At 40.5% G+C, this 24,318-nt stretch overlaps 1 protein-coding gene across 2 annotated transcripts in view; it reads right to left on the reverse strand.

Annotated features, from left to right (window-relative positions):
- Positions 1–23,669, reverse strand: part of KPNB1 (karyopherin subunit beta 1) — a gene marked incomplete at its 3' end in the record, with an annotated part of 31,748 nt that extends 8,079 nt beyond the window's left edge. Inside the window, exons 1-15 of one of the 2 annotated variants that reach the window (XM_081271111.1) lie at positions 23,212–23,664; positions 23,053–23,111; positions 20,821–21,003; positions 16,324–16,524; positions 14,708–14,860; positions 13,196–13,255; positions 12,338–12,427; positions 11,510–11,620; positions 10,626–10,727; positions 8,314–8,538; positions 6,558–6,749; positions 5,146–5,276; positions 3,491–3,638; positions 2,989–3,060; positions 502–646 (exon numbers count right to left, since the gene is read on the reverse strand). In XM_081271111.1, the coding sequence (XP_081127237.1) occupies positions 502–646; positions 2,989–3,060; positions 3,491–3,638; positions 5,146–5,276; positions 6,558–6,749; positions 8,314–8,538; positions 10,626–10,727; positions 11,510–11,620; positions 12,338–12,427; positions 13,196–13,255; positions 14,708–14,860; positions 16,324–16,524; positions 20,821–21,003; positions 23,053–23,111; positions 23,212–23,251 (1,912 nt within the window). In that variant the 5' untranslated portion in view covers positions 23,252–23,664. Of the gene's footprint in view, positions 1–501; positions 647–2,988; positions 3,061–3,490; positions 3,639–5,145; positions 5,277–6,557; positions 6,750–8,313; positions 8,539–10,625; positions 10,728–11,509; positions 11,621–12,337; positions 12,428–13,195; positions 13,256–14,707; positions 14,861–16,323; positions 16,525–20,820; positions 21,004–23,052; positions 23,112–23,211 lie in introns of both variants that reach the window. The other variant, XM_081271110.1, reaches the window with a different exon arrangement.
- Positions 23,670–24,318: the final 649 nt, after the last annotated feature.

Genomic DNA, 24,318 nt, shown 5'->3' on the forward strand with positions numbered 1-24,318 from the left:
AATTTTAAGTCAGATATGGCTTGCCCAGAGCAATTTTGCAGTCAGACATGTAACAATCAGAAAAATCAATTAATTCCTAAAACTCACTCAATGTTTCATTATATCCCACACCTGAGTCCAAAGCATTAAAACTGGAACTAGGAGGTATCACATGACAGTAATGAAACTAGAAACTTTTACTTCCTCTACCCTTGATAGGAGTCAATAAAGCAAGTGGACTTTCAAGGCAAGAAGTAATCTCATGAGTATGAGATAGGGAATAGTTTCCTCTGAAAAAGGTTACCAATCTTGACTCCCTGTTGCAAACTGGCTCCCCACTGACTTCAAGATGATTGCCAAGGCAGTTATATAATTTATACTTAGGTTCAATCTATGAACTGAGTGAGTCAGTCCACAGTAAAAGAACTATGTCTTTTTTTTTTTTTTTTTTTAGCAAAATTTCAGAGATATTAAAACTTCTGCTTTTTGAAGTCATTCCCCAACGGATTAGTGCTCACTTACCTTCCACCAGTGTGCTAACTGCCATCAGGGCATCCTCCTGGACTCCCCCAGAGCCAGCTGTGCTTTGGAACATCCTTAACAGGGAGGCCATGACCACATCAGATATCTGCAAAGCATCTTGATGTTGCACTTTCCGGAGAACATTCTGTGAACAAACGAGAATTCAGGACCTATTAATAATTCCAAACCTTTCTATCAGAACATTATATCTTTTCTTTTTTAAATCAGTTAAGACCCCCTCTTAAGTTTTAGAAAGGCCAATTTTTTTTTTTCTTTGCTCAAGAACTTTGACACTGCAGGGGCTGGGGATGTGGCCCAAGCAGTAGCGTTCGATCCTCAGTACCACATACAAACAAAGATGTTGTGTCTGCTGAAAACTAAAAAAATAAATATTACAGATCAGGGCTGAGAATATAGCTTAGTCAGTAGAGTGCTTATTTAAAAAAAAAAAAAAAAAAAGAACCTTGACACTGCAAATCATCTGCAATGCTACATTCATTTTAATAACTCTTCTGTTTTTCAGTTCACAAAAAAAATGATAGACCCTCCATGGGGCAAAAGTAAACTCTGTGCTTCATTTACGCTGGCCTGACAAACCCCTATCAGTAGTCTCCCTATTCTAGTCTTACTGGAACGACAGTTAAAATAAAAAGGGGTGGGGATATGGTTAGTGGTTAATCACCCCTGGGCTGAACCCCAGTACCAATAATCAATCAATTAATTAATTTAAAAAATCATGTTGTTTTAGGAGTTCCTACTTACAAAACAAAAAGCAATGCTTCCCATATTCCAACATAAGTGATCAAAAGTACAGTCCTGATAAACATTTTCCAATTTCATACATTACACAGCCATCAAATCTGTCTCCTTATTCTTTTGTTTGCTTCAACTCATGTCACTGAAACTTTCTTGTATTTTATCTGATGAGAAATGAAAATCTCTCAACAGTCATCTATTAAAAAGTTAAAGTCTGGGACAAAAAAGGAGTTCACAGGTAAGATGACCTAATTAATGTAATTAATACTAAAATTCAATACTACAAATAAGTTCCAGGGCTTTTTTTAAAGAAAGGAATAGCTTCCCAGCTACTGCATTGAGATGAGAGCAACATTTTATTTTAGCTTTCAGCCTCTCCTTAAAAAAGATTCCACTGTGAATACAAGGCACTATATATGGTGTAACAATGATAAAACTTTTAATAGCAAGTGTATCAAAAGATGATGGTAGAAACGCCATACTTTTTTTTTTGTTGTTGTTCCGGGGACCAAACCCATGGCTTCACACATACTTAGCAAGTACTCAACCACTGAATTAAAACCCCAACCCACTTTTTTTTTTTGGTACCAGGGATTCAATCCAGGGGCACTTAACCACTGAATCACATCTCTAGCCCCCTTAAAATTACTTTTTAATTTTGAGGCAAGGTCTTGCTAAGTTGCTGAGGCTATCTTCAAACTTGTGATCCTCCTGCTACAGGCTTCCTGAAACACTGGATTACAGGTATGGGCAATAGCTCCTCATCCTACCCCTTTTTCTAAAAAAAGAGAACCACAGCTGGGAACTGAATCTGACTGAGCTAGTCTTGTTGGAAACCAAGATCAAAAGCTGCCAACACAAATTAGCTATTCAGCTGGAAGGGACCATTACATACTGAGGTGTTTCCTTTTCAAAAGACAAACTGGATCTTTCTTGACAGAAAGGAAAGGAAGGTAGGAAATCACTCTTCCAAAGAATCATAAACCAAACTGAGAAAAGCACTGTCTACACCATTTTAGAGCTGTGAGAGTGTAAGAACTCATGAGGCAGACTTTCTTCCCTGAAGAGCTATTAAGAAGTGGTAAGGGGTTGGAAATGGAAATGTGGCTCAGTGGTAGAGTGCTTGACTCTCATGAGTGAGGCCTGGGTTTCATTAAGGTGAGGAGGAGGTTGAAGCAGGAAGATCACAAGCTAAAGGACAGCCTCAGCAATTTAGCAAGACCATAGATCCTGTCTCAAAAATGAAAAGGGTGTGGGGGGGGACACACTTTTTATATAATTATAACAAACTAATTAAAATAGTAATAGAAGGAAAATTAGCAAAGTTCTCAAGCAGATCAGGGGAAGGGAGGAAAGAGACTGACCAAACTGTTATATGGCATTAGCCAGGCGTGGTGGCACACGCCTATAATCCCAGAGGCTCGGGAAGCGAGGCAGGAGGATCTTGACAAACCCAGCCTCAGCAAAAGCAAGGCGCTAAGCAACTCAGTGAGACCCTGTCTCTAAATAAAATACAAAATAGGGCTGAGGATGTGGCTCAGTGGTTGAGTGCAGCCCCCACCCCACCCCCCCACCCAGTTCAATCCCCGGTACCAAAAAAATCAACCAAACAAAAAACCAAAACCCCAAAAACAAATATGGTATAATGAATTCCACTATTATTTGTAACTATAGTGTATGAATTAAAAAAAATAATAATTAAAAAAAAAAGGTGATAAAGCACCATCATACCTGAAGAGTTGCACAGAGTAAAGACTGAAGGTCATTAAACTGGATCCTATCAGACGTGCTCTGGATATGTGACTATAAGGAAAAGAAGAAATCGTGCTCTAAGTGAAAACCTTCCATCATTAAATAATACATAAAATAAATTTACATATTTTATTTAATCATCTTACTTTATTTGCTTTTTTTATATATTTTATTTACAGTAAAAAACAATTTTACTGTAGAAAAGTAAGTAAAAACAAGAAATATAATACAAATGCAAGTAAACTGTGACAAGCAATGAAAATGTTAAGTTCCATTTTGGATGGGGACATTGGTGCTGGGGACTAAACTAAGGGCCTTCCTCAAGACTGCAATATTGGTTTTTTTGGTTGATGTCATCTAAGCCTTATATCTTTCTTAAACCTTATATACTTGACTTGAACAACAAAAAGAAATAACAGCAGCTATATTTGTCAAAAGTACTATCCCCTTCACCTCATAGCTGAGGGTACTCCAGTCTTACCTCCATCTGAAGCACCTGCTGTAGTCGTTCCATGATGACCAAAGTAGTTTTTTGAACAGCAGGGTAACAATCCTTGGCACTGTTTTTCACAATTTCCATTAGAGATTCATATGCAGAACTCCTCAGGTTGTTCTGGTGTCCATCAGGTCTGTAAGGAACATATGGCAAAAATCTTAAAGCCTCAACTGTGGAGAAAGGACAGAGAAGTTTTGGAATGTCTCTCCAAAAATAGAAAACCAGAAACTGGTACAACTGTTGACCTGATCTGAGTTTGGCAATATAATATCTAGAAATCAGAACTAAAAAAAAAAAAAAAAAAAAAAAAAAACTTTGAGCCACTAGTCATATTTATGATGGTCTCCAAAAATGTAAACTATAGAACGACCCCTGAGAATGGGCTACAATTATAGGGGGAAAAAAGAATCCATGTGGATAATTAAAGAGGCTGCCTGAATAGATGAGGAGATACACCAATTTTTTTCATACAATCTTTTTTTTTTTTTTTTTTAAAGAGAGAGTGAGAGAGGAGGGAGGGAGAGAGAGAGAGAGAGAATTTTTAATATTTATTTTTTAGTTCTCGGCGGACACAACATCTTTGTTTGTATGTGGTGCTGAGGATCGAACCCAGGCCGCACGCATGCCAGGCGAGCGCGCTACCGCTTGAGCCACATCCCCAGCCCATCATACAATCTTAACAGGGAAGTCAGGATTAAACATGGAAGGTTTATACCCAGTCCCTACCTAATCATTTACTTTGCTCATGGCTTTAGGTATAACACACAAAACACAAGTTTGGGGTCCCAAAATTTTTTTTTTAGGGTAACAGAGATTGAACTCAGGGGCACTTAAGTCACATCTCCAGCTCTTTTCAATTTATTTTTATTCTGAGACAGGGTCTTTCTTGCTAAGTTGCTGAAGCTGGTTTAGGACCTGAGATTCTCATCCCCTGATCACCCAAGTCATTGCAATTACCCAACTCCAAACTTAAGCTCATTTATATATCAACTGTATAAATACTAATGCTAAATTTTATCCAATATCATAAAATTGACAGTTACTGAGTTGGTATAAATCTTCTGATTTACAGTGTCACAATTTCTCCTATACCATTACCAAATACTCCACCATCAACTAACTGTCAATACTGCAAAACGATGAGGCTTCATTCAGGCTGAGGTTGTGGCTTAGTGGTAGCATGCTTGCCTAGCATGCATGAGGCACTGGGTTCAATTCTCAGTACCACATACAAATAAATAAAGTCCTTCAACAACTAAAAAATATTAAAAACAAAAAGCAAAAAATGATGGGGCTTCTTAACAATCCTAAGTAGCATAGTTTATGTTTGTCATTCCCTTTTATTTAAACAAATAATGAAATCTACAATAGGATTCTTGTAACTCCCCTAGGGCAGGTAAAATTCTGTCCAATCCCTCTACATTACTATCCTCCAGAGGACAACAGGAGCTGCATGAATAAAACAAACAACAACAAAACACTTTTTTTTTTTTAAAGACACAGTGATGCTATGTTGCCAGGCTGTTCCCCAACTGCTGGGCTCAAGCTATCCTCCTGTCTCAGCCTCCTAAGTACCTGGGGCTACAGAAGGGTGCCACCACGTGCAGTGACATCACCCACTTCTATGGATCATTGGTTACCTGTCTGTGGTTTCCAGGAGTTTCTGAACTATGAGCTCAAATGAAGAAGACAGGCAATATGTGGCTGGTTCTTCTTGATCATCAGCTACATCTGCAGCTTCATAAGCAGCTTCTGCCAGACTGGAAAATGCCTAAAAAGCAGACAGATTAAATATTAGTACTGAGGGAAGTGTCTCCTAGGATTACCTCATGTTTCCTTAAGATACCATGAGCAGTGTTCTCCAACTGACTTACGAACATATCAATGCTAATAAAACTCAAAAAAGACTTTTTCTGTCAAGGTCTACATTCTACATTTTATAGGTATCTTTAAAACTAAACATTTACTTACTTATATTGTCTACTTGTCCTGTCTCATAAATGTGTCCAGCTCTTTTTTTTTGGGGGGGTACTGGGGACTGAACTCAGGGGCCCTCAACCCTGAGCCACATCCCCAGCTCTATTGTGGATTTTATTTAGGGATAGGGTCTCAATGAGTTGCTTAGCACCTTGCCATTGCTGAGGCTGGCTTTGAACTCACGATCCTCCTGCTTGCCACTGAGATTACAGGCATGAGCTGCTGCACCTGGCTACATCCAACTCGTTTAAGCAGCAGAGTATTTTCACCTACCAATACTGTTATTTTTCCATTCACAGAAAGGCTTTTAGCCCCACTCTTTCCTTATTTCATCTTCCTCCTCTATACCCCAAAAGCCCCCAATAAATGACAGGCACTCTATACTGACTCAGCACTGAGACCACCCACTTTCGGTCCTTTTTGTCCCTTTCTTGGCAATGGTGGCCAACAACTATCTACCTTAATTGAAATTTATTGTCTGGGAGCAACTCAAGGAAGAAAAGCAAGTCCAGAGACAGGAGGACAGTGAGTTCAAAGCCAGCCCCGGTAATTTAGCGAGGCATTAAGCAACTTATTAAGACCCTGTCTCTAAACAAAATACAAAATAGGACTAGGGATGTGGTTCAGTGGTTAACTGCCTAAGTTCAGTTCCCAGTACCTGCCCCTGCAAAAAAGAAAAAAAAGCAAGTACAGAGTGCCTCTCCAGTCATGGTTGCCATGACTGCTCTAAGTGCTTTGAGATCTAGTCACCATGATTCAACAGTTCCCACTGGCTCCTGCTATAGACAATTCTCCCATGTTTTAAATGAAGAAATTAGAAAGGAGACGGTATTCAGAGAAAGCCTTCCAAATGAGGTAGATCCACTTTTCTCTCACACCTCCTATTTTCTTTTTTTTAATATTTATTTTTTGGTTGGACACAATATCTTTATTTTTATGTGGTGCTGAGGATCGAACCCAGGGCCTTGCATGTGGTAGGTGAGTGCTCTACCGCTGAGCCACAACCCCAGCCCTACACACCTCCTATTTTCTTGACATTGGCTCAGACAAGCTCACCAGGAAGAAAATCCCTTACCCAGCATACATTTGAAGCCACTCTGGGTTCAGCACTGAGGCCCTCAATCAGACACTGCAGCAAGGGAGCCAAGTAGACATCATTGATGGCAGCTTCAGGAAGCAATTCACAAATTCTGCCCACAGTCCATGCAGTTGTGTCTCGAACAACTACACTGGGGTCTTTCATTAATTCTATTAGGGTGGGCATAGCCTGAAAATACAGTAAAACAAAACAAATTCACATTGACAACTACTCAAAAGGAAATACTGATGGGTGGATTTAAACTCAAAATATCATCAAGATGCTTTTGTGCTCCTGAAACATTTATCAAATAAAAACCGTAGAGTAAAATGTGACAAAATTCTTTCTCTACCAAATTCCAATGTGGAGTTCTAATAAGAGTTTGGTATGCATGTTTCTAAGCACTTTATGCTGACTAATTTAGGATACAGGTATGATGGCAACTAGTATATCTCAAAAGACTTTGAGTTTTGCAAGCTCTAAGGTCAATTATATGAACTGATGATTTATACTAGCAAAACACATTTCCATAGATTATTATTACAAAAGTGCCAATTTTGTCTAAAGGAGGGAATAATCAGTCATTAAAAATTATAGGGCAAGGCTGGGGTTGTGTTGTGGCTCAGTGGTAGAGTGCTTGCCTAGCATGTGTGAGGCACTAGGCTTGATCATCAGCACCACATAAATATAAAGTAAATAAATAGTCATGTCCATCTACAACTAAAAACATCTTTATATACACATATATATGTATGGCAGCTGGGAGCAGTGGCAGAAAGATTGCTTTAGTCCAGCAATTTGGGGATAGCTTGGGCAACATAGTTTTTACCTTAAAAAAACAACAACCCCCCCCAAAAAAAACAACCAACCAAACAAACAAAAAAACAGGTGTGGTGGCACATGCCTATAATGCCAGTGTCTTGGGAGGCTGAGATAGGAAGATCACAAATTCAAAGCCAGCCTCAGCAACTTAGTGACAACCTGATCCAAAAGTAAGTAAGTAAATAAATAATTGGGAAATGTTTATGCTATGATGTTGAAAAATCATACCCTAAACATAGTTATAAGACTGTAAGAGCCCTTTCTTATTATACACAAGTACAATGAAAAAAGCTGCACAGATCAATATTTAGTTAAGAGTAATCCCTAGAAAATGGGACTTTCTTTTTGGTTTTCTCTGCATTCAAAAGTTCCTGGATTTATGACATTTAATTTAACTTAATTTTTATTTTTTCTGGCAGTGCTGGGGACTAAACCCAAGGTATCACACATGCCAGGCAAAGCATTCTACCACTGAGCCACATTCCCAGCTCAATATACATAATTCTGAAAAGTTAAAAACAAATACTTTACTTTAGTTGTTGGTAGACCTTTATTTATTTATATGTGGTGCTGAGAATCAAACCCAGTGCCTCACACACGCCAGGCAAGTGCGCTACCACTGAGCCCCAGCCCCATCCTAATACTTTACCTTTTTTTTTTAATATTTATTTTTTAGTTGTAGTTGGACACAATACCTTTATTTTATTCACTTACTTCTTATGTGGTGCTGAGGATGGAACCCAGGGCCCCACATGTGCTGGGTGAGCAATCTACTGCTGAAACACAACCCCAGCCCCCAATACTTTATATTCTTAATGACAGCAAATAACTAAAAACAAAAGCACACTCAAAATAAAAAGTTGAAATATTCCACTAATATTTACAAAATATAACTATTCCACTAATATTTACAAAACTCCCTCAGCTTTACCTGTATAACCAGTGGTTTGAGCTGATTGGGCTCTGGTCCTTCCAAGATACACCCAAAAGCCATCACTGCTGCATCCCGGTATCGCCAATCTGGGTTCTTAATGTGTTCTTTGATGAAGGGGAGGACATGCGGCACAATGTCATCTTCACAGCAGGTGGAAAGAAGCATGAGACACACCCCTGCTGCTTTGCAGGGGTTCCAGTCATCATCGTCATCATTTTCATCCTGGTGAAAGATGTGGCACTAGGTGAGTTTGTGTTCAAAGAATTACTTTTATTCAAAAGGTTTTCTGATGACTCCCAAATACCTTTAGAACTTAAGCTTCTTGAAATAAAATATTAAGTCCTGATTTTTAAGTCTCTTCCAGAAATACTCACCACAGCACAGCCTTTATAACAATTGAGAATGACCAAGTTTTAACAACAGGTTAAATCACAAACATGTAGAGAATATATAGAATGACTTTAGTTATATAAATTTAAAAAGCAACAAAAACCTACCTATGGGGTTAAAGGTCAGGAAAAAGAGAGAGTTAATGACTAAGAAAAAAAGACAGAATTCTAGGATACTAGTTATCATTTATTTCAATACAAAAACCAAAGGTCAAATGTTTTCTCTGATAAGTAAATGCTGATCCATAATGGGGGTGGGGAGGGAATGTGGGAAAAATGAAGAAACTTTGGATAGGGCAAAGGGGAGGGAGGGGAAGGAAGGAACCATGGGATAGGAAAAATGGTGGAACGAAATAGACATCATTACCCTAGGTACATGTATGAAGACACGAATGGTGTGACTCTACTTTGTGTACAACCAGAGAAATGAAAAATTGTGCTCCATTTTTGCACTATGAATTGAAATTGAAGTGTTGTCATGTATAACAAATTAGGACAAATAAATGAATAAAAAATTTTAAAAAGTAGACTAGGTATATCTATTATGGCAAATCACTACACAATAACTTAATGCATGTTGCCTATGGAGTGTCAGAAAATTATACACATAAAGAATGATTTGTTGGGCTGGGGCTGCAGCTTAGTGGTAGAGCACTTGCCTCGTACCTGTGAGGCACTGGGTCCAATCCTCAGCACCATGTAAAAATAAATAAATATATTGTGCCCATCTACAACTTAAAAAAAAAAAAGATTTGTATGCAAGCCAGAAAAATAACAAAAATACACAAAAGCAAAGACACTAAAAGATCAAAAAAATCAATGTAAAACTGAAAGATGAGATGAAAAGGAAACACAGTTCATTTCAAACCAAACATATCTCTACTTATCCTTTGAAGACAAAGTTAAAATGTATATACTCCTAAAAACAAATTATATTACCATGTACAAAGAGATTTCTAGGGTTCAAATTAACTATTTCCTCAGAGCACTGCCAATTCTTTGGTAATATTTCACATGCACTGTAAGAACTGAAGTGGCAGAAAAAAAACAAAAACAAAAAAACAAAAAAGCACCTGCCCCAAACATCATACCAAGAAAAACTGATGCATAAAGTCAAAACAGAATGGCAGCCGGGTGCAGTGGCGCATGCATGTAATCCCAGCGGCTCGGGAGGCTGAGATAGGAGGATCGCGAGTTCAAAGCCAGCCTCAGCATCGTCCAGTCGCTAAGCAACTCAGTGAGACCCTGTCTCTAAATAAAATACAAAATAGGACTAGGGATGTGGCTCAGGGGCTGAGTGCCCCTGAGTTCAATCCCTGATACCCAAAACAAAAAGCAGAATGGCAAGGAAGACACACTTTTTACAAAAAACTTGTATTAGTTTCTTTTTATGGGTCAGAATACAACTCTAATACAACTAACCTAATCAGCATTTAAAAAAAAAAATATATATATATATAGTACGGATTTATGAAGATACCCTAGGTATTAGAATGGCTTAAACCTAGTTCATCTCTCCTCCCAACTTTTGTTTTTGATGCCAACCATTGAGCCTGTGCCATGCACCCACTAGGCAAGTGTTCTACCAGAGTAACACTCCCAGCCCCCAACCTTTACTGCAAATTTTACAGAACACACCTCTTCTATTACTGTGGATAATGCTGTACTCAGTAATATCAAAACAGTGTGTGCTCTCTTCCCAATTAAGACACATGAGATATTCAGACCCGGTTTTTTATAAACAGCTCAAAGCCTAGGAGATCTTACAGATCCAGCTCAGTCATTCCTGAGTCATCTATAACAGAATATCAAATAGTTGATGGGCTGCCAAGCTGCTCCATGGAAACTGTTCCACAGCAAACCAACCCACCTTAAATAAGGTTTCACAATTTACCTTGTTAGATTTGGAAGGAGGCTCACCTGTTTAGTTAGCGTCTGTGTGAGGATGGGAACCAGGTATTGTAATGCTCCCTTGGCATAGAACTTGCTGGTGTGCTCAGGAGGCCGTCCTTGTTCTGCTGCCTGAGGAGAAATGTATAGCAGATTCTAAGACAAAAGCGAACAAACTGCAATACTAAAGGGATACAATGAGAGCCGTCCCAAGATCAGTGACAAATATATGTATGGGGCCAACAGTAATATTTTCTGTGATCTTTGGAAGTGCTCACTTTTTCATCTACTTGGAATGATATTCTTTTGATTATACATAAAATCTATCTTAAAGGACCAAGGCAACTTTAAAAATTACATTCTTTTTACAAACTCAACTCATATTAATAACCTTACATCTAGTGTTCTTTGGATTAAGAGATACATGAAGTTTACATAGGATGACAAAAATAAGGCTGTTGTTTTAGAAGAACAAGATGACAAACAAGGTTGGAAATAAAGCTTAAATTTGAAGATTCTAAGGGCACAACTACTCTTTTCCTTGTACCTCTATCTGATTCCTTAACCAGCTAGTAAACTATCAAATACACATCCTGTGCATGCATTAGGACTTCCAAAAAGGAAATAATTTAGCATCAGGTGTCACTAAAGGTAGACGCTAAAGGGTCAAGGTTGTGTATGGGTAAAACTGACTTACTACTGCCCCCTTGTGTTCATAGTACTAATACCATTATGTACAACAAATCATGTCAGATATCTACAAAAACATAAGCTGCCTCATTATAGATCTGTTTCCTTTGTGAGGAGGTTTGGCTGGGGGGGCGGGAGGACATCCAGAACATCTACAAATGGAAATACCTTTCAAGCCCAGTCAGAATAGCACTTCCCCTATGGTGATGTTCTCCCAGGCTCACCTCTGAAGCTTCAATGGCCAAATCCATTTCCTCATCACAGACATTGGACCAGAATTCTATCCCTTGTAGGGCCACCTCATCAATGTCACTTTTCATTGCTTCAATTGTGATCTTAAGAGAAAAAACATGACACCGCAGACCTCAAGTAAGTATTGACTAAAGTTAGACCCTCTCTTTAACCAGATATTCCATTCAAGTTTCAAAAGCATAATTTATGAAAGCTAGGTCTGAAATAAAGAAACAAGAAATAGATTATCAAAATATACTCCTTTTACCAACACAATAATAGTACAAGTTTTTTTGGCACACCACTGAGCTGCTTATATTTACTCACACATTCAAGGAATTTTCTTTTTTTTTTTAAATATTTATTTATTTATTAGTTATTGGCGGACACAACATCTTTGTTTGTATGTGGTGCTGAGGATTGAACCCGGGCCGCACGCATGCCAGGCGAGCGCGCTACCGCTTGAGCCACATCCCCAGCCCCAAGGAATTTTCTTGATTTCACAATATTAAGTAAAAAAATTACAAAATTACAAAACAGCAACTAAGAATAATGACTCCCTGCAATCAGCTAGAAGCTCATATCACCTAAAAATTGAAATACTTGAGACTGGGCATGGTGGCACACCCCTGCAATCCCAGCAACTTGGGATCTGAGGAAGAAGTATCACAAGTTCAAGGGCAGCCTCAGCAACTTAGTGACACCCTGTCTCAAAATTAAAAAGGGCTGGGGATGGATGTGACTCAGTGGTTAAGCATCCTTGTGTTCAATTTCCAGTACATATACATACACATACACACAAAGAAAAAAGAAATACTTACTGCAAAAAGAGCAGGGCCCATATATGTCTCCATGTACTGATAATACAAGGACATTATCTTCACCAGATTCTGCAAAGCAGCCACTCGTACCTTTTAAGAAGAGTAAATTAAATAATTTACTAAAAATAACACAATCTGCAATGGTAGACTCTAATGGGTCAAGGCTGTATATGGGTAATGTCAAAAATCTCCCCCTAAATCAATCTCTACCCCCAGTTCTCATTATCCCTTCCCATTTCCTTTTTTTTTCTTCAAAGGTGCCCAAGGGACATATGACAGCCCTAAAATCACTAATTCTATTCAGAATGAAAATGCTACTTTTAAAAATAGACTTTAAAGGGAAAGTTTAGGTTACACCAATAGCAAAACTATTCCAATGGCTACAGTTGAAACAATCACTTGAATAACATGGCAATAAAATAGCAAAGCTGATCAAAACCCATTCTTCTCTTAAAGCTGGGCAGATGCCTATAATCCCAACAACCTGGGAGACTGAGGCAGAGATCATAAGTTTGAGGCCAGCCTCAGATACTTGTTGAGATCCTGTTTAAAATGGAAAAAATAAAAAGAGGTGGAGCTATAACTCAATGGTAGTGTCCCTGGGTTCAATCCTAGTACAGAGAGGAGGGGGGGGGGGGGGAAGGACCCACCATTTCTCTCTCCCTTACAACTTCCATTGCGCACTTTCCAAGTAGTATTATTCTCTCCTCTTCTCCAATACATTGGAAAAAATTCTTTATAATATTACTCAAACCTTGTTTTAGTCCATTGACTCCTATATTTCAAACTAAGTTAGAGTTGACATTTCCAAGGAAGTACATAAGAGAGCCCTATTTTTTCGTATGACCACACACTTACCCTTGTATCTGGACACTGTGTGGCTTCACAGACCACCTGCATAATAAAGTGCCTTTCGGACTGCAGAAAGAACAAAGAAAAGGAAAATTACGAAAATATGAACCATACTTATTGATTCCTGAATTCTCAATATAAGGAAAAACCTGCTGTTCCTTGAGGGTCCCATACAACCCTGGTATAATCCAGCAACTATTCTTTGAGGCAACAATGGCACTATGGAGGCTACACAGTTTGCCTCCAGTGTCTGGTATACGACCTACCTTATAAGGTTTTAATCCTTTTTAATCTCCAAGATGACCTTCACTATTAAGAATTTAGGCAGAAAATAACAAAGTCACGTGGCTTAAATAAAGTTGACCATTTCAAGAAAAAACAAAAACCTACATGTAGAAAAATCAATGTCCTTGTATTTAAAATTTAAGAGAATTCAAAACATCTGTACTATTTCAGGGGCCAAATTTGTTTTCTGGAGGGTAGCAAATCCTCATCAAATTTGAGGAATAAAGGGAGAACAAAACATGAACTTCATTTGCTACTCTCCCAACTCTTCTGAAGTCTATAAGGAAAAAAAACATGCTTTCTAATCAATTAGAACTGCAGTTTGCCCTGGCTTCTCAGACCTCTCCAATAAAGGCAAACGCCCAGCTAAATTGTCAACAAATACAAGTCTTCAGACTAGATTACCCAGTAATTGCACTTTTGGATATACATTCAAAAGAATCAGAATCAGATCTCAAAGAGAAAGGTATATACCCATATTTACAACTGCATCATTCACAACAGACAAAAAGATGGAAGCAATCCAAATGGATAATTCAATAAACATAGTATATGTACATAAATAAATAACATTGAATCTCCTTTTTCAATGTACACACACACACATTTAGTTGTAGATGGACACAATATCTTTTATTTTTGTGTTTTAAGTGGTGCTGGGGCTCAAACCCAGTGCCTCACACATGTGAGACAAGTGTTCTACCACTGAGGTACAACCCCAGCCCAATATTCAGTCTGACATTTTTTCAAGATGCAAAAGCTCTGAAGATTGGTTCCATTTCCACATGAATATACTATTAAAACAATAAATTTTATGGGAAAAGGAAAGTACTAGGGAAAGAGATTGATCAAATTATGTGTATGTATAAATACGACATAATGAATCCCACTACTATGTGTAATTATAATGCACCAATAAAACATGGCAAATTTTGTTGTATGCATATTTTACATTATATATAAACAAGTAAATGACAGGAAGATTTTCAGGCAAAACATATCATTCTTCAAGAGCACCTTCCTAAAGTGAAGAGCCCCATTGCTATAATTTTTTAAAATTCCAAAATATTCCCACCAAGTAATGCTGTTTTCTTTTACAAGTAACCTCTGAACCTATACCAAAGTTTTAAAAAGAAAACCTACTTTAGCTAGGTGTGTAGTTTACAAGTAGAGCACTTGCCCAGCTGCTTAAGATCCTAGGTTCCACCCCAGGGAAAGAAAAAGAAAACTTACCTCTTTGTCAAAGTTTGCTTTGGTGAACTCCAATGAGTTCAGGAGTGCATTAGTAGCAGCTAGCTTCACATTATTACTAGGCTCTTCTTTCCTCATCCCCTGGATTATGGCAGTCAGAATCTCATTGGATTTATCCTGTAGCTGCTCTGGGTCCTGAAAAAAGCAAAGAAATGCAATGAACATAATAACAAACTCATGACTAATCAGCAGTCCTTTTAACTGTAAAATTCACGAGTTAATTATCATTACTTTGTGATATTTTCCAAACATTTCCATTTTGGGACACTATTGCAAAGTAACCATAAAATAACCAAGAGAACTAGTAGTCCAAAATTTGAACAGAAACAAATTAATCTCATCAATTTTGTCTCTGATTTCTTAGCATAATGCCTATGGGCATAAGTTAACATTAGCTTTTTCTCCTTTTGTATAATGTATTTCACCTGTACCAAATAGTTTCAGAATAGCTGAGGGCCAAAGATCAATACCTTAGTATAATACAACTAGGTATATCCAACTCCAAGTCAAGTGCTGTGAGTTTGCTACATGAAGCCTACATAAAACAGTTACCAAGAGTAGTAACCTCATGTTAGCACATTGGCACACGCTGTAATCCCAATAGCTTGGGAAGCTGAGGCAAGAAAATCAAAAGCTCAAAACCAGCCTCAGCAACTTGGCAAGGCCCTGAGCAACTTAGTAAGACCCTGTCTCAAAAATAAAAACTGGCTGGGCGTGATGGCACATGCCTGTGACCCCAGCAGCTCAGGAGGCTGAGGCAGGAGAACTGCGAATTCAAAGCCAGCCTCAGCATCATCCAGGCGCCAAGCAACTCAGTGAGACCCTGTCTCTAAATAAAATACAAAACAGGACTGGGGATGTGGCTCAGTGGCTGAGTGCCCCTGAGTTCAATCCCTGGTACCAATTTAAAGGGCTAGGGATGTGATTCAGTGGTTAAGGACCCTTGGACTCAATCCCTGGTACAAAATAAAAAAGAGTGGTAACCTCCAGGGGCAATAATAATCGTAGGAGGGCTGCGGCTGCAACTGAAGTACTGTGCTGCGACCCCAACTGTATGAAGAACTGACAAATCTTTCTGCAACTTAGTAAATGGAAAAGCACTCAGGAATTCATGGGACATTGAGGATCTCAATTCAGGGATGCTCCAGATAAGAATAACCTCAGGGTGTAGGTCAGTGGTACAGTACTTGCCTAGCATGCTCAAGTGTTTAGATTTAATCCCCAGCTCTGCAAAAAGAAAAAAAAAGGGGGGGAAAAACAGTTTCTCCAAACATATGGATTTCAATTTTAAGTTTATTATTACTTTTGTTTGTTTTACAATGCTAGAAATAGAATCCAGAGCATTGTTCATGCTAGGCAAATGTGCCACCATGGAGTTATATCCCTGGTCATGTTTTGAATTTGTGAATCTCAAGTTTCTTTACTCAGTGCATGATTAGAACTATGAGGATAGATCTAAATTAACAAACAGTTCTACTTCAAAACATTGCAGCAGCATGGTTTTCTTTATGATTTGATAAGCTAATCCTAACATCATGCAAGTCATAGCAAGAGAGAATCAGAGATACAAATATTAAATACACCAGGCAAGCACTTACTATATCTTGGCAAATGTACCCAATAGCTTCCAATGTTGACTCTTTCATGTGCTCTGTGCTGTTGGGGTTTGTGACATTGGCCACCAGCTGAGGAATGAGTTCTGGCCATTGGTTTACTGGGATCTCTGCACAAGCAATACCAGCTACACACTGTGAGGCAGAGCTAGGCCGGTAAGTTTCTGTGCCCAAAGTCTGTAAAACCTGGAAAACAGGGGACAAAATTTGTCAATTTGTAATAACTTCAGCATATTTGCCTACCACCACACCCCTTATATCATTGTCTCTTAAGTTCTGCCAACAAAACAAAGCCCAAACCATGCAAGCCTCAATACCAACACCTTTAAAAAATCAACATTCCCCAGAGCCTAAAAGCAAAACCAACCATCCCCTGCTGTGAATTAGACTTCTCCAAAACCACACACCTCAATCAACACAGCAGAAAACTTTTAACACTATCTCTCCTAACCACTAGTTAAGTGGGAACCAGGTATGGTGACCTATGCCTGTAACTTCAGCTAGTACATGGAGGCTGAGGCAGGAGGATGGCAAGTTTGAGAGCAGCCTGGGCAACTTAATGAAACCTTGTCAAGGAAATGAAAGGGAGGGGGGGAAGAGCAAGGGATAAAATTCATTTTCCTGGGGATGAGGATATATCTTGGTAGCAGAATGATTACCTAACACATGCAAGGCCCTGGGTTTGATCCTCAAGACAGAAATGACACAAATCTTCCATGCTCCTTGATGGTGATATAAGGGAAGAATGCTCACAGCCTTGTTGTGGAAAGAAATGTGAGGCTTTAGAATGACTACCTATGGGGCATCCAGGTGGGTCTGATTCACAGTAGGACACTGTCTAAAACCTGCCTCAAGGAAAAGATCCTACTTATAGGTGACATGTGAAATAAACCTCCTTCCTTCTAACAGCCCAGCACTCTGAGTGATTTAAAGAGAAAGGCCTTGGTTAAGCAATATCACTGAATATGGAAACAAAAGTTCCTGATGCTACAAAACCTAAAAATGAATTCTTATTTTTAAAAGGATTCATTCTGTTTGCCCAAGAATGGTTCTCTCTACTACCAACAGATTCCAAGAACTAGCCAGATATGCCAATTAAAACAAGATTCACTTGTCATTAAATATTTCTCATTGGAAGTGTTAATCACTCAAGCATTTATGTAATGGGTGAAGTCACAGGTTAGGCTAAAGGATGAAGCCACAATTGACCCAGTGTTAATCATTACCATGATCAGCTAAATTCAGTCAATGAAGGCACTAAGAATCCCCAGTCCACTCAAAGTCAAACAGTTAACTGTTCCTGGCATGAACACAGGACAAAGAATAGCTACCAGATATTCAGGCCAGCTCTGCTGACTGGGTCAGGTCACTTAGTACCCTGCTTTGTAATTATCAGCTAATAATGAACTCCCCACCTTTCACTTTTACACAGTATATCACCATCCCTGACTGCCCTCACCCCCAACAGTTTTTTACCCAGTAATAAACTAATTTTAACAAAATTTTGTTCTCTAGGCACAGCAGAATGGACAAAAACTATGTTAAAAACACAATGTAGTGAGGGGAAAAAATGAGCTGAATTGCTAAATGGATATTTTTAAAGGACTAAAGTCCATAGTTATTTATTTATTTATTTTTGCCGGGGTAGATTGACTGGCAAAAATTGTATATATTAATGCGATACTACCTGAAGCTTCAATATACAGATATACTATAGAAAGTTCCAATCAGGGTAAACATAACATTCCTTAAACCTTTGTCATTTGTGGTAAAAAAAACATTCAAAATCCTTTCTTGTAACTTTTTAAAAATATACCATTATCTATAGAAAATTTACTGTGTAACAGCACCCCAGAACTATTTCTCTGATCTAGCAATAATTTCGTACTCACTTAAGCAATCTTTCTCTCTCCTTGCCGCCCCATGCCAGGGTATTTTTATACTATGCTGAATCCCATTCACACCTCTGTACATATATGGAGCACATTGAATCCCATTCACCTTATCTCTTCTTCTTTTTTTAAAAATATTTTTTAGTTGTAGATGAACATGATATCTTTATTTATTTTTATGTGGTGCTGAAGATTGAACCCAGTGCCTCACGTGTGCAAGGCAAGCATTCTACCACTAAGCCATAATCCCAGACCCTTTTATCTCTTCTTTAAAATTGCTTTTAGAAGACCCTTAGTTAATACTACTTGAAGTAACTTAGAGGCTAGAGATGTCCAATTTCTGAGTACAAAAACCTTTTTTTCCCCTTTAAACTAGGAGTGATGCTATAGCAAATGAGACCAGCCTAGACAACACAGAAACCCCATCTTTCCCCACTTTAAAAAGTCCACCAGGGCTGGGGATGTGGCTCAAGCGGTAGCGCGCTCGCCTGGCATGCGAGCGGCCCGGGTTCGATCCTCAGCACCACATACCAACAAAGATGTTGTGTCCGCCGAGAACTAAAAAATAAATATTAAAAATTCTCTCTCTCTCTCTCTCCTCTCTCACTCTCTCTTTAAAAAAAAATAAAGACATAATAATATTCATGCAAATTAAAAAAAAAAAAAAAGTCCACCAACACTAAGAGTAATCATTAGATATACTATGAAAAAGGCCAAGTTAATGGCTTCTTTTTTTTTCGGGGGGGGGGGGGGGAGGGGGGCACAGACACATAGAATCTAACTATGTTACCCAGGTTGGCCTTGAACTTGTGAACTCAAGCAATCCAGCTGGGTCTCAGTCTTCCAAGTAGCTGGAATTACAGGTGTACACCACCACACCCAGCTCATGCTAATTTCTTCTCAGGCATCAGAGTTCAACCATGCCAATATTGATTATTACCCAATTTTTAAAAAAATTTAGCATTGCTGAATCCGGTGGCTACAATTCCAATGACTCAGGAGGCTGAAGCAGGAGGATCCCAAGCTCAAGGACAACCTCTGCAATTTACTGAGCAATAAATTCAATAACAATAATAATAATTATTATTCAATAAAAAAGTAAAGAAAATAAAGAACCAGAAATGTTGCTCAATGGTTGAGCCCCTAGGTTCAATCCCTAGTACCAAAAAAGAAGTGTCAAGAGCAATGTGCCAATAAATTCAATTTCAGTTCCAATATGTTTGTGCGTGTACACACACACTTTGAAGAAATGAGAAATCCAATGGGCACAATGAGCATCAAAGTTTTCAGTGATGAGCCATGCGTGGTGGCACAAGCCTGTAGTCCCAGCTACTCAGGAGGCTGAGGCAGGAGTTTCAGGGCAGCCTGGGCAATATAGGGAAACACCATCACAAAGAGGAAAAAATTTTTTTTGATGGAGTATGCTTCCCTTATGTCAACTGGCTGAAGGGAGTATTGTTACACAAGCAGACCCAGTGTGAATTGAAACAGCTTTACATATTCCAAAAAAAGATTAAAAGACAGCTTTCCTAACTGCAAGACTGCAAAAAGAAGCATATTACAAAGAGAAGTAGTTGCCTTAAGGGACACTAATTTGCCTAAAGCTACTTATCATGTAGAACTAAGATATAGTAATATGGTGTATAACCATGACCTGCCCACTGGTTTCTCCTCAAAATGACTGCACAAATGTTTAACTTAATCTCCTTTGGGCCTTATCCACATAACACAGGCCACTAAAGAACTTCATTAAGACAACCAACCAACCAACCAACCAACCTACCCCAAACCTATCTTTATATTCTACATCCCATACTTTAGATAGAATTATGAATTTCTAATTCAACAAGAAAGTCAAAAGAACGTTATGATGCAAAGCAACAAAGGATACTCCATTTTCACAATTTGCTAAGTAGATAAAAGCATACATCATTAATGTCATACTCATTCTGCAAACTCTTTGGGCTTGAAAGGCCCAATAAATCATTTAATTCTTCTGATTCCACACAATGCCAAGCTTAAACCAGCAAAGAATGAGAACTATCTACAGCAGAAGTTCAACAAGAGCTAGATGCTGGTTGACTATGAAAGAATCACATAGGATGACAGTTAAAAAAAAAAAAAAAACAAACTTTTATTCTAGGCCCTACAAACCAAAATATCTGAAGAGCTTACAAATTCACACACCCACACCCCTTTTTGGGGTGTGCTGTTGAGGATCAAACCCAATGCCACGATAGCCATGTGGTCTGTGCTCTACCATTGAGCTACATCCCCAGAGATGGAGATATACGTGCAAATTATGTAAGTGATTCTGATATAGCATCCATTCATACTACTCCAATTCAAGAGATCCAATTAAAACTCTCCAAACTATTGCAGGCTACCTCAGTCATTTGATACTGAATCCCAATCCATCAGACAAACTGAATTGAAAGACATTAAAACCAAATACAACTTTCACCTTCAGGTAGAGTTTAGAACCCACAAATGTCACACTGTCAAGCTCCGTCCCAAGCAAATGACAAAAGAACAAAGATGTTTCTTATTCCCTAGACAGTATGACCAAAATGAGGTGCAATTTACTTACATAGTTCTTGACTTCCCGTCGTGCATTAGCATCAATAGCAAGCCACCTCTGCTGATACTGTGCCTTGATATCTGGATCTTTTGATGTCAAAGAGTTCTTGATTTGTAGACCAGCTGCAACTCTGGCAACCTGACTGTTTCCTGGATTTGCCAGCACTCTGGACAGTTCCACAAGAAAAGTGGGCTGTTAAGAAAAAATGCATTTGTAAATGAAAATTTCTTAGAAATTTCAAACAACTCTGGATAGTTTATAGAGCACCAAACCATGGGGGATCGGGAATGGGGATAAGACCAGTCAATTTTCCAGGACATCATGTTCAATTATCTTAGAAAATGCCAAATTTGTAATCCAAAGCTGGGCATGGTAGCATATTCCTATAGTTCTAGCACTCAGAGGCAGGCTCCTTTGAGTCCAGAATTTTAAAACCAACCTGGGTAACACGGCAAGACCACGTATCAAAAACAAACTATAAATGTCATTGAGTATGTGATGAAGTTCCCATCTTCTGCAGCCTCACACTTATTATGATTCCCCATTAAGATCATCTTTCCAAATTTTCACATTAGTACTCAATACTCAATAAATATTTGTTGAAGGACTATGACAGGGTACAAAAGTAAAATTCTTTTTCTAAATTTAAAAGACCTTAGCCCCCCAAAAATGATACTGAGGGCAGCTTTTGATCTCATGGAAGCAAGTAATCTTTGATAAGAGGGAAATTCTTGTAGATAAGAATTTCTAGTCTCCAACACAAGACTTAGGAGCCTAGCTCTGAGGAACAATGAAAAAAGCCGAGTTATAAGGCAAAATGCTAATGAATATTTATAATTAGGGAATAACTGAAAAGACAGAAATGGCAAGGCAAGTTGTTGCAACAAAAATGATCTTATATATGAGATAGGCAACAGTTAATGTACTAAGGCTCCTACACACTTTAGACTTGTCTACTAAATATAATAGATCCCTGAAAAGCATACTCAATCTTTTGTAACACACAGGTCCCCAAAGCCACCCCTTGTTTAAAAATTTTCACACCAAAAAAGCCCTATCCAAAGAGGAAAGTCAATAGAAGCCAAAAGCAGATACAATTTCTTACTGCTAACAAATTCTAAAAGCACAGGAGAGAAAGTAATTCCTCCCAAGTTTATTAACAATGTACCATTAAAGAATTTAAAAGCTAGCACACTTAAGTATGGAAAATAATCATTCAAAGGTAGTTTGTATGAAATAGGCCGTGTCACCTTGTTGTCGTTGACATTATTGTACCAGGATATTGCAAAAGAACACATTTGGTTACAGTGTTCTTCAGACTTATTACCTATTAAAAAGACTTGAAGTATCATCCACCCTTCCCTGTGCTCCCCATCCCCCCCAACAAGGGAGGGACACCAAAGAGAAACATTTCTGGCAGCAGGCTACTTTAACCAATCCACCCCACTTTTTTAAACAAAGGTCCAGGCCTTAGCGAAATTATTTCCTTTTTTCTTGGTGCCCCTTAAATTTGAAAACATCAGAGGCAGGAACTTTCCTCTGGGATTTCATCAGGAAATAGGCCTGATCTCAAGGATGAGCCTGTCCGTTGTCTGGATGCAGATCCCTAGTGATGAAATCTCTACCCACCTAACTTCAAATATATATTTATCTATGTATGTGTATACATATCTCAGAAGAGTAATAACCAGGCAGCAAAGGGGAAAATTTTACTGAGAATTGGTTGAGAGGCAGTCGGGTGCCAGGCCTGGCCATAAGCACAGACCAAGAGATAGGAAAGGGTAGAACTCTGGGAAGTAGGTGGAGAGAGACACAGGGGCCAAGGGACAGGAAGGAGAAGCCGGCCTCGGCCAGCAGCCGGCAAGCAGGCGGACCCGGAGCTTCCACATGGCCCCTAGGCCCGGCTCCCCCACCCCCACCCTTGCTGAACACGCAGCGCCGTGCAACCTAACTTCCCTTCCCTCCCTCTTTCCTCTCCCGCTGCACCGCCGCCCTCAGTCCGCACGGCGATTGGGCAGCAGTCACCCCGGCGCGGTACGCCATTGGCCAGCCCCGGGGTCCGGGGCGGGACACACCCACCGGCTTCCCGATGGCGGGGTTAGGTTGGACCGGGCGCGGGGGGGGGAGGGGGACGGGATGGGGCGGGGTGGGTTCCCGAGGCCTGGGCCTCCGGGAGGGCGGGAAGGCCCGCTCTCAGGGATGGGGACGCGGCGGGATGGGGCGCGGCGGGACGGGACGCACCAGGTTTTCTACAGCCGCACGCTCCAGGAACTTCTGCGCCGCTTCCAGCTCCAGCCGATCTGGTGGGAGGAAAGTGGGAACCGGAGCAGGGTCAGAGGGGCCGTGCTCCCCTCCCCCTCCCCAATCACCTCAGCCCGACCCCCAGTCCCCGCGTCCTACCCGGAGATACGGTCTTCTCGAGGATGGTGATCAGCTCCATAGCGGTGGTGGCGGCGGCGACTCCTCCTAAGACGACGGTCCGGGCTCTCGGGCGGCGGCTCCAACTGGGGATGGGGGTTGGGGGTCGGGTGGGAAGGGAGGGTGGGGTGGGGGGCGGGGGTCACCACAAGCCCATTCACCGGCTCCCTCTGGGCAGGCGCTCTAGCTCTCCTTCCTCCCCTCTTTTCTTCCTTCCGTCCTCCTAATGTGCTGCTGGCGGCGGCGGCAGCTGCTCCTCTGGCGCCGGGGGAGGGACCCCGGGGGCAGCTCAGAGCGCGGCTGGTGCTCGGGTGGCGGAGGGAGAAAGAAGGAAGGGAGGCAGTAAGTGAGCGGCGGCTCTCGGGGAGGGAGAGAGAGAGGGAGGGAGGAAGGCGGAGGGATATTGGGCTGAACCTCTCCGCGGCGGCACCGCGCTCCACGTCGATTGGCTGCCACTGTGGCCACGCGGAATCCCCAATTGGCCAGGCGTTCTTCGTTGAAGGGCCGCCCTGCGCCCATTCGTCCGCAGGTTTTAGGGTCCGGGTTGGCTGGGCGGGCAGCGGGATGGGGCACGCGGATTGGCCGAGGGGAGGGAAGTCGGGGTGGGGCAGGTGAGAACCGGTTACTGATTGGATTGACTTGGTCAAGGCCTTAAACTCAGACAGGCTGAGCGCGGGCAGAAGGGTGGGCTGAAGGCGAGTCTCGGAGTCCTTGTGATTGGCTGGGATACTAGACGTTGATAGGACAGGGTGCCCGGGAGAACTGGGGAGAGGAGTTTGGGGTCCGGGCGCGGAAAGGCGGGAGGCGCCCCGCCGTTTTAGGAGCGCGGAGCACGATGGGACGTCTCCAGGAAGGGGTGGAGCGGACTGCGGCCCGGAAAGTGCAGTCACTCCGAGGGGCGTGATGAGCAAGGGTTTCGCGGGCCTGAGCAGGGGAGTGGGGGGACCGTTAAAGTTCCGTACTGCGTCCACATGATGCTGTTTTAATAGCTAGATCTACTTGTTATTAAACTCTTGGCTGGAAAGGATTTTGAAGACCATGTGGTTCAACTTCCAAAGCGCGGACGTGGAAATTGAAGTCCAGAGGGTA

This window comes from Spermophilus citellus (assembly GCF_964194105.1).
Source record: "Spermophilus citellus genome assembly, chromosome: 17".
NCBI classification, from domain to species: Eukaryota; Metazoa; Chordata; class Mammalia; order Rodentia; family Sciuridae; genus Spermophilus; species Spermophilus citellus.